This window comes from Oryzias latipes, chromosome 1 (assembly GCF_053564925.1).
Source record: "Oryzias latipes strain Hd-rR chromosome 1, Olatipes_Hd-rR_3.1".
NCBI lineage: Eukaryota > Metazoa > Chordata > Actinopteri > Beloniformes > Adrianichthyidae > Oryzias > Oryzias latipes.
In genome coordinates, this window is record NC_136237.1 from 30,146,859 (window position 1) to 30,157,581 (window position 10,723).

At 42.0% G+C, this 10,723-nt stretch overlaps 1 protein-coding gene across 1 annotated transcript; it reads left to right on the plus strand.

Annotated features, from left to right (window-relative positions):
* Positions 1 to 435: 435 nt before the first annotated feature.
* Positions 436 to 10,421, plus strand: LOC144994622 (uncharacterized). The gene is made up of 16 exons (XM_078953277.1): positions 436 to 933; positions 1,221 to 1,343; positions 1,441 to 1,593; positions 3,594 to 3,728; positions 3,808 to 5,539; positions 5,629 to 5,764; positions 6,186 to 6,331; positions 6,411 to 6,599; positions 7,295 to 7,380; positions 7,783 to 7,845; positions 7,930 to 8,021; positions 8,120 to 8,199; positions 8,401 to 8,489; positions 9,149 to 9,291; positions 9,380 to 9,482; positions 10,056 to 10,421. The coding sequence occupies exons 1-16, from the start codon at positions 779 to 781 to the stop codon at positions 10,255 to 10,257; spliced, it is 3,627 nt and encodes a 1,208-aa protein (XP_078809403.1). The 5' UTR covers positions 436 to 778; the 3' UTR covers positions 10,258 to 10,421.
* The last annotated feature ends 302 nt before the right edge of the window (positions 10,422 to 10,723 follow it).

Here is a 10,723-nt window from a genome sequence, read left to right on the forward strand (position 1 = left end):
GCTGCTCAACTAAAATGATGTATTTGAGGAAGTAAATGTATTTTTATTTGATATTTTTTATCTTTAAATGCTCTCTACAAACAAATTTGACTTTAAGTTTTTTTCCTTATGATTGAAGTAATGGTATATTTAACGTAACAGTTTTTAGCACAGTGTTGATATTACTGATGTGTGTTATCAAATCCTCTTAAAAACACTTAGGAATGAACAAGGGCAGATCATAGTTTACCTGAATTTTACACTTGTCACAACAGCGTGTCATTTAATTTATCCCACGATGGTATTGATGTTAAAGCTTTTACTAATTACAATTCCTTTTTTGTTTATTTAAATTTACTTTTTGTCCTTAGAAAATGCCTTAAAGAGGGAATTTTATTTTTATTTCCTCCGAACCACCAGGTGTCGCTGTTCCAAAAGTCGCACAAGCTATTGTCCAATCAACGGTTTCCAAGAATTTAAACTAGTAGCGGCTCCTAAAGCTCAACGACCTTAACAAAAAATAAATAAACAAGTAAAGCCTGATCATTGTACCGCGTTTAAGATTAGCGAGTTTTAGACATTTTCCCCCTAGAGGTGTACTAAAAGTGGTATTTTGTTCAAATTTTTTTTCATCAAGTGTGACGAAGTAGATTGAACGCATTGGACCCGGTACTAGCAGCAGCAGAGATCATCGACGCCAGGCTTAAAACTTGACGGGTTTTCTTCAATCAGTTAGTGATATTTTCGTTTAACTATTTAATTTCAACGTGTTTGGATAACTCGCCCGGTTACTGCAAACATGAAGCCGGTAAAGTCGATATTTCTGAAGACGTATGGCAAACAGATGCGGAAGGTTTCCGCTTGGATTTCCCCTAAAGATCGCAAGCGAGCCTTCGACAGCACCGAATCTGATGATGATTCCGTATTTGAATCTGCAAATCCCAGAAGGACGAGGTATGATCGGGCTTTTTAAACGGATCAAAACAACATTTATAGATTAACAAAAACTGCTTGAGTGTATTTAAATTGTGCTGTCTGTCAAGTTTACAGCATGACAAAGAATGTGTATCATGATAGATAATAAATAAATAATAAACAGTAAACAACTGATAACTCTAATGTTATTTTATTGACATAATTGCTAGTAGTATTTAACTAAAAAATAAAACACCCATGACTTTTGGCTCCTTTCAGAAATGATTAACTTAAATAATTCTTGCTTCTGTTGTCTTGTTTTGTAGAGGAAAGCACAAACGGGTCTTCAGACAAGAAGTCCGTCCAGCCAAGAAAAAGGCCATGCAGCACCTGATCGAGTCGAGTTATGATGAAGACAGTTTAATGAATGAGAACTTCAACCAACCCAGGTTTGCTAAATAACACAACTCAAAAGTTGGTCTCAAAATACATTATAGAATCTCATCTCGCCTCAATCCTGATGGGCTGTTTATTTTTCCATCTCAGAGGCCGAAAAGCCAGTGTTTTCAGCAGAACCTGTGGTTTAGCGGGTCATCCAGTGAAGAGAAGGGCCAATCTGCGTTCAAAAGAAACAAGCAGCAGTGAGGAAAACTTACCTGTGGGGCCATGTACCCTAAACAAAAACAAAAAACTTAAAAGGTCAATGATTTATTCTTTTCTTTTTTTTTTGAGCCATTTTCCAACTAACTTGGATTTCTGCTGATGGTTATACAGCATATAGTCAGGCAAAGAAAGAAGATTTTTACAGTTCGCTATTTAGATGAAATTTGTGTTTTTTAAACATGTTCTTGTGGCATTTTTCCTCATGATGCAGGACATATAAAGAATATTAAGATTTGTTTTCTTCAAATCTTCAAACTGTTCTGCTGGATGTCTCCAATATTGCTCGCCATTTTTATTGCACTGCTAATGTTATGTTTGGATTTTGAGGGTCTGTAAACTTTATCTTTCTGATTAACAAACTCGGTCTGTAAGCTAGTGGGAGAGAGTGTAAACAGGGGGGTATTCCAGAAAGCAGGTTATGCTAGCTCCCACGATAAGTCTGAGGCTAAGGAAGTTGATAACCTCTGCTTTCGGTTCCAGAAATGGAGGTATGTTTCAGGGTAGGTCAAGTTACCATGGCAACTCATGCTCTGAACATAACCTGGTCCGGAGCAGGTTTCGTTGAAGCTTAGTTTGTTTACAGAGAGGTGAAGCAGCATGGCGTGTCCATTTGAAGATGATATAGTGGATGAAGAAGTTCAGATAACACATTTTCCACCATGAGAGGGTGATAAGACCACGTATGGATGTTGTAAAGATAAACATTTTTATTTTGATCCAACTTAATTATTTTCTTCAGTTAAGATAAATCATTTTTTTAGGTCACCTTAAAAATAACACGTAGTTTTCAGACAATCATTTTCCTTTCATTCAAATTAATTCAATTAAGTAGGTGTAACTTTGATGCTGCCGTTAGTTCGGCACCGCAAGGGATTCTGGGATATCATTCCCTTTGCCTGTCTGGACGGATTTGGGTTTAAGTGTGGGTTTTTGACAGAATGTGTTTAGTTGTATAGCTATTTTACTGTGTTATACCGTGTTTTGCCGAGTTATTTTGTCCTACTATGCTTACGGCTCTGCACCATGAGTGAGAGTGAAGGAGAGGATGATGATTTTATATAGCACCCCTACCAGTATACATTGTAATGACAATGATGGAAAATTCTTTATTGGATTTTTGCACTAAGTGCATTTTTTCCGTCCTTTTTATTGTTATAAAAATGAGCACATCCGCCGGCTCAAACTTAGACATATGAGAGTTCAAGAAATATAAGTAATTAAGATTGAAAAAAGATTAATGAAGTAATGTGACATTTAGCTAGATAAATACGTAAAAATTGAGTTGTATAAACAGTTATTGAGTTTTATAGACGTAAGAAATTAGGTTGAATAAATTTAACTAAATTATTTGTTACTAATAGAAGAAATTTATTTAAGATTATATATATATATATATATATATATATATATATATATATATATATATATATATATATATATATATATATATATATGCAGCCGTGTTACTTTTTTGATGAACGTATAATCTTTATCCGCCGTCATTAAAATCTCAGTCTCCGTCTCACTTCCGTCTCAAGTGTCCCGCTTTCTTTTTTTTTCTCCGCGCGTTTCCATGGTGACTCCAGAAATCGGCGATCTATTGAGAATGTCTTTATGTACCTCCTGTGCACGAGCATTAACCCAGGGTTACCAAGTCGAGCGTAATTACGCCAACTCATATCCGGTCTTTTGGAACCGACATACCCAGAGTGAGCAAGTTCAGGCGGATTTCAGCCAGAGTTCAGGCTTAAAGTCTGGCTAGTTTAAACATGCTTCCTGGAATACCTCCCAGATGGATGACAGGAAGTGGGGCGGGTTTACTCTGCACCAACAGTCCCGCCCACAACTCGGAGGAGAATTTCTAATAAACTACTGTTGCTCTGCAGAAACTATGTCCAAGAAAATGATGATCCCCCCCCCCCCCCCCCAATTTTGGATAAAGACAGCATAATCATAATTAAAAGACCTTTGGGAATGCTTTGAAAATGAGATCTGAGTGTGACTTTACGCATTTTTGTTTCCTTCTCCATCAAAAGGAATAACCGGCTTGTGTCCGCCCCAGTTTTAACAAAGCGGAAACGCCATAAAATTACGTTTACGAGTGACAGTGAGGAGGAAAACACTGCGCCAAAACCCAAGACAAAATCAGTTGAAGCAGCTACAGACTCCAAGTAAGCACTTTTCATGTAACGTTTGTGAGTTTCAGCAGGAGAGAATGTCACGAGTTATTCCTCTCTTTACCTTCCTCAGTGTTCACCCTCTGTCTGCTGGTCGCTTTGTAACTCGCCGCAGATGTGCAGGTCTGACCAGGCTCACCAAAGCTACAGCCAGTGGCCATAGCTCATCAGATGACTTTACGTCTGAACGAGTATTCCGGCCCACCAGGGGAAGAAAAGCCCCTGTGGCATTTGGACTTTGCAGTTCAGAAAGTTCAATGAATGACGTTGGGATGTCAAACTGCACTGCCAATCCCCTTCAGGAGATTTCACTCAACGCGTCTGTGGAGCGCAGCCTTGGGCCTCACCTCAGAAAGCCCATCTTCTGCTCCACGCCCTCTGCAGGTTTCTTCAGAAAACAAGGACCATCTGAAGCCTTCCCCACCTGTGATCAGGGCAGCTCTCCTCCGTCCATGTCGGTCAGCTGCATCGGCGCTTCACATGAAGACCTCTCTTTTCGTCAGCGTGTCCTTCCAGCGCAGCCTGGATCTGTCTGTGGATTGCATTCTGAAGACAGGCAGCAGAGCAAGCGAGATCTGGATCACATTGAAGAACAGTCTGCTGATTTGTTTGTGGAGCCCAAGGAGAGCAGCTGCAGTGAAGCCAAGAGTGTATGTGGAGCATCGCGGGACGTGAACCTGATCTCTGTAGACAGTGACGGCAGCAGTCATTTTGTGTCTGCAGCAGGAGGTTTGGAATGGTTGATCGAAGCTCTGAAGGAAGAATGTTTGAGCCGGCGCTGGACGGTTCAGTTGGACAGGTTAGGTTTGGTCCTTGTGTCTCAACTTGGAGACACAACATACTCCTCCTGTTTGGAGCGTTCAAGCTTTGTCAGTAGCCCGCAGACGGCTTCCCTGCGTCATCTGGTGGGAAATGACAGAACTTTAAACTTGGCTTCTTCGGCCTCTGACCTTCATGAGACAAAGGCTTCACCCTCTGTTGACCAGGAGAAATCATCTGATGCAAGAGCAACCGAGAAGCAGTCAGATGACTCAATTCACCCGTCTGACTTCAGCTGCAATGTGATCGTGAGTCCACATTCTCCTGCAGAGGCAAAAGTAGCACAAGGGGAGAGCCTTTCTAAGAAACGGCTTGTTAGTTTACAAAAAGAGCAACTCAAAGACATTACGCAACCTAAGGATGCAGCTTTGGCTTCTGCGATGTTGCCAAGTCAAGATACCAATCAGCCAACTGACGTTAAACGCGCTAGAGAAGTTACTGCTGCTCTTTCTAGGGCAGACACCACCAACGGGCTAAAAGCTTCAGCAGAGACGCCCGACTCTGAAAAATCAGCATCACCACTGAAGAAAGAATGTCTGGCCAACAGGCCTGTTGTACCGGTTAAGAGGATACGTCTGTCTGAACTGAAGGAAACGCTGCAGATCAAAGATGCTGCACGGGAGTCCTCCGATCTGTCGGAGTCAGACGCTGATCGGCAGGCAAAGACTGTCCTTCTATTGGATGGTGACGAAAACAAATCCACCTCGAAAGCCAACGTTCGACGCAGGAAGGTGGCCTCTGGGGAGAAGGACTCGTGCAGAGGTGCCACAAAGCATAAACAAAAGCCTGCAGGGGACAAGAAAAAGAAGAGCACCACCGCAGACACGTTTAACAGCACCAGGAAGGTGTGTGTCAGTGGAATGAGTGTTAGTCGCTGGAAAAACAAGGGCGGGAATTTCAGGAGCTGGGCGGAGCAAACAGGAAGCTCAAAGATTGTGGACTGTAGCATCAGTGAGCTGATCTCTGCACCGTGGAAACAACCACAGGTAAGAGCGCAGGAAAGGATGTTTTTTTTTTTCATCAAAGTTTTTAAACTTGTAAAAGGGTTACTAATTCTGGTGTCTCTCTCATTCAGGAGCTGGTGACAAATCCAGAGAACATTTTCACCCCGCTGAAGGCAAATCTGCCCCCTCTGCTGGCTAACTTAACACCCAGCACACACACCTGGAGCCGCATCAAAGCCGCCCTCTCCGTCCACCGCAAGGGAATGGGTAAAATATCGGCTCTAAAGACCTTCTGTGATGAAAATCCTGTTTTTGACATTTTCTGGTGGCATTATTCTGATGAAGGAGGACAGATGTATAGAAAATCAAGCTGGGTGGCTCCAATGTTGCTCGCCATTTATGTCGCACCTGTAATGCTAAGTTGGGGGTGTTATGGGGTAACGGGAGCGGTTATGGGTGGCGGAAAGGGGGGGCTGGGTTGCTCCCCCCACATTTCCGAGGTAAATTTTTAATGGATCCGCAGAAACTATATCTTAGAAAAACAACAGGTCTTTGGATTTTGGCTAAAAACTGCATAATCATAATGAAAAGACCACTGGAAACACGTTTGGACTTTTGATTCTTTTGCTTTACTCGAATAAGCGCCATAATCAAGTGACTGTCTCGGCCCATCTTTTGTTCTTTTCAGTTCAGCTCACCCCCACGACTCTCCGGCTGTCGGAGACTCCAAGAAGGAACGCTTTGGCAAATGTGAGTCAGGATCTCTTCGCTACTCCTCTACGTACGCCCCTCCCCAAACACCTGCAGTCCCAGCTGCTGACCCAGCACTCCCTGGTAAGACACCATGTCACTGCCCCTGACCATCGGCGGAAGGATTCCACCAGAAGCAACCTTTTTGCATCTTCCACCACAGGTTGTGTGTGAAGAGCCAGACTTGTCAGACGCGGAAAAGGTGTATGCTGAGTGTGGCCAGGAGCACCCTCTGCCCTGGGAAGAGTGCATTCTCCCTCTTCGCAGCAAAGGCTGTGTGAAGATCGGGGAGGGGACCTTTGGGGAGGTCTTCTCCACCACCAACGCTGCGGGAGAGACCGTGGCACTCAAAGTACGAGTATTTTTGGGGGGGAGAGGGTTGGCTACATGATCATAGAGGCATAGTGCTGCCTGAGGAAGTCCAGCTGCATGATAAATGGCAAAAATGCTTCAAATGTGACGTTCACTTATTAAATCAATATTAACTTTAGTGAAGCTTATGTGACACAGGGAAAATAATCAACTGGCACAGACAGTGGGTTTGATCCAGTAACCCAATTTTTTTATTTAGCCAGTTTAAAAAAAAAGCCACTGGTCAGATTTAGACTGAATGTGATGTCATCAATTTGGTCTTCCTGAAACCGGCAAATAGGCACCACTGGAGTGCATCTAGTGATCATGATCCAGATCTACATATCTTGTTATAAATATGTAACAAACAACCATGAAAACAATAAAAAAAAATCTTTCTTTTTAAATTGGTCACTACTTGTTTTTGTTGTCCACTTTGTGTTACTCTGGGCTGACTACTTGAAATTCAGGTTGTAGTTTGAAAGCGAAAACTGGAGTTGTGTGCAAAATAACCACTAGGGGCTCAATTAAAAAATTGATCATGGCATTTTAGGGAAGAGGATCAGGAATGCACTGTTGACTCTGATGTATGCGAGACTGTATCTCTATGCAGTAAATGTATTAAGTAGTACATACTACACTAAGTACATGTTGAGGTCTGTTTGCATTTTTAATTGACTCAAGTTTCATTTTCAGATCATTCCAATAGAGGGCAGCAAGAAGGTGAACGGAGAGGATCAGAAGACCTTTGGGGAGATTCTCCATGAGGTTATTATATCCAAGTAAGTACAGGATAAAGCGCCAATGCCCACCTCCGAAAATCTGTTGTTTACCTTTCATTGTTTACATTAATGCCGTTTTTTGATGGATCATTCTCTTTAGGGTCTAAGAGTTTTGACCCAAAAAAACCCCAAAACTATCAAGAAAATATCTGATGTGGCAATTTGTTTGAGCTTTTAGAGCAAAAAGTGAACATAAATGTTTGGACATAATTGAGACTGCACGGTTCACTGTCACAGGCGTGCACACTATTTGACTGTTTCTGGAGATACCAGGATTATAAGGTCTGGTCGAATTTAATTGAGTGATGCATGATAATTAACTTTGGAAAGCACTTCAAAGCATTCAGGCAGAGCTGTGCTAATAAGCTGTGTGGGTGTGTTTTTTATTTTTTTCTCTGCCAGGGAGCTCAGCAGCTTGAAAGAGAAACAGCACAACCAGACTAATGGTTTTATTGGACTCAATGAGTGAGTTTGATTTGATTTTCTTTGAATCTTGTTTTCTATCTGATCAGGTTTCAACAATGTGACTTAATGTGTTATTTCTCTTAGTCTCCACTGCGTTCAGGGGTGCTACCCGTCAGATTTCTTGAAGGCGTGGGATGCTTATGACCGGCGGAAAGGCTCTGAAAATGACAGGCCAGGTGAGTGAGATGAGATGAAATCCCTTTGATCACGTCTTTCAAGGTCTGAGCAGTGAAAGTTGGAGAGTCATTCCGTGGCCTTGTGTGTCTTTGCATAGATTTCTTTTCAAAAGAGCAGTTGTTCATCATCCTGGAGTTTGAGTTTGGAGGTGTGGACTTGGAGAACAGCAACGGAACGGTATGCACAGTTTGGCAGCTGTCATTTTAGCCCATCTACTGAAGAGGAGATGTTATCGTAGACCATTACGAGTACAGATAGTTTGTTTACAATTTTACTCCAGTGAAAACAGGAAGTTATGATGCCAGAAGAAGGAGGAAAGAACAAACCCCTTAGCTTCTCGGCATTACTTGACCTCCGTGTGTGTGTGTGTATGTGAAGCTGGCGTCTTTGGGGGTGGCGAAAAGCATTCTTCATCAGGTGACGGCTGCATTGGCGGTTGCTGAGCAGGAGCTACACTTTGAACACAGGTAAAGCACTTTGATGAATGACCAATCTGCTTCTTTTCATGCTTCACAGTCAGTACTTGGGATTGCTCTACCATTGTTTGCAGTTTATGACAGAACAGCAGATATCCACAGCTTATGATTGACTTTGTCTTAAAGCGATGAAAACCGTGTTCGTAACAGGTTCTTGTGGCGTTTTTCTGATGATGGAGGACAAATATTAAGAATATTGAGCTTAAATAGTATTTTTGAGGATCGCTTTAATCAAATTGTTCTGACTCAGGGGCAGATGAAAAAGATGTTGTTCGAAAAATACCTTTTTTTGTGACACAGAAAACACGCTGGGCGAGCCACAAGCTCCTGCTCCGCTCCATTCTAATGCATCCACTTGTAGACAACTAGATCCACGTATGTCTTTGTTTTCCTCGTCTGAGCTGGCATCTGGCTCAAAACTGTTCTAAGGATCTGCATCTAAATGACTATATTATCAGCATATGGAAGGCCTTCAAGTTTATTACATGGCCGTTGCAATGGATACGTCACTAGCATACACTGGCACTTTCCTTTGAGCTCAGAAGGTTAGAGGTGCAACATTGAGCTAAGTGTGCAACACAGCCTCAGTGCAGTCAATTTTTTTTGTGTAATCCTTCCTTTTTTGTTAACTCACGACATGCTTGCTTCAGGGACCTCCACTGGGGTAACGTTCTGGTCAAAACAACCAGGAAACGAAAGGGCAGCTTCCTCCTCAATGGAGAGACCCACCACGTGGAGACCAACGGCGTGCTGGTCCGCATCATCGACTATTCTCTCTCCAGGCTGGAAATTGGTCAGCTTTTTACATTTTTCTTTTTCCTTATTTGTTTTACTCTCACAAAAAAAAATAACGACAAAAACGTTTATTTTACTCTTTTTAGATGAGCTGACAGTGTCCTGTGACATCTCAAACGACGAGGAGCTCTTCATGGGTCAGGGAGACTATCAGTTTGAAATCTACAGGCTGATGAGACAAGAGAACGGGTCAGACTCAAACATTTGAACATACATGTACTGTGTGGCTGTTTAACCAGTATAGGTGTGCAACCAAACAGATTAAAAAATGGATTGCAGTACCCCTAAAGTACAAGCCGGTAGTTGTGGATTTTGTGACCACACACCACTGATGCTGTTGGTATATATATAAAAAAATACATTTATGTTTACAGAGACTGTTCCTTGTAAGTGGTAACTTTAACGCACCTTGCCAAGGGCGGTGTGAACGCAGATGAACACTGTCCCCTTATGGATTGCTTGGGTTACTACAGTACGATATTTTCTGAGCTTCAGGGGGTTTAATACATCTGAAGGAAGAAATGTGCCCAAAAGCAAAACAATTTAAGAAAAATTGATACAAATCGTAGAAAATAGTGTACGGTAATCACGTCTCCTTTATTAACATCCATACCCGACATACTGACTACATTCCTGTTTCTTTAATAATCCAAACCTAACTTTAGCTTATTAACAGCTCAGTTGTGAATTGTGCTCATTGAACGAAGCCATGAGAAGACATGCAGTTTTTCAGTCCTCTTTCTGCTGGTGTTTTCCCTACAGGAACGACTGGAGCAGCTACCACCCTCACAGTAATGTGCTCTGGCTGCATTACCTGTGCTCCAAGCTGCTGTCCATGAAGTACCGCGGTTCAGGACGCAAGGGGGCCAAGGACACGCGAGAGGCGCTCAGCCGTTTCCATGACAACATCCTCCAGTACAACTCGGCCACAGAGGCGCTGAGAAATTGCGCCATGTTTCAATAATGAGTGAGTTAACTCCCCAAGTGTGAGAAAGCTCACATGGACAGAGGCTTAAAGGAGAGGGGGGGTGAATTCTGACCTGATGTAAAAATTGAAATAAAGTGTCGTAATCCAGAGAACTTGTAAAAAGTATAGTTACATTAATAAAATTGACATACTGGTCAAAAGTAGTTTTTCTTTTTTTAAGGTCTTTTAAAAGTTATTTGCCTATTTTATTTTACTTTTTGTTTTAGATCAATAACCTTCCATCTTTTCTAGTAATCTTGAGCTGCTGAAAAGTTTCATTGAATGACTTGTCCGGTTTTTGTTCAACTCCTTGTTGCTTGGCAACAGCTGCTTATTTAACAGCCTCTGGTCTTTTACGTAGTGTGTAGTTTTTCATATCTTTGGGCTCCCGCTGTTGCTTTTTTAATGTAATGCATCACCTCTGCTCATGAGAAATGGCTAGTGGGATGTATTTGCAGAAACT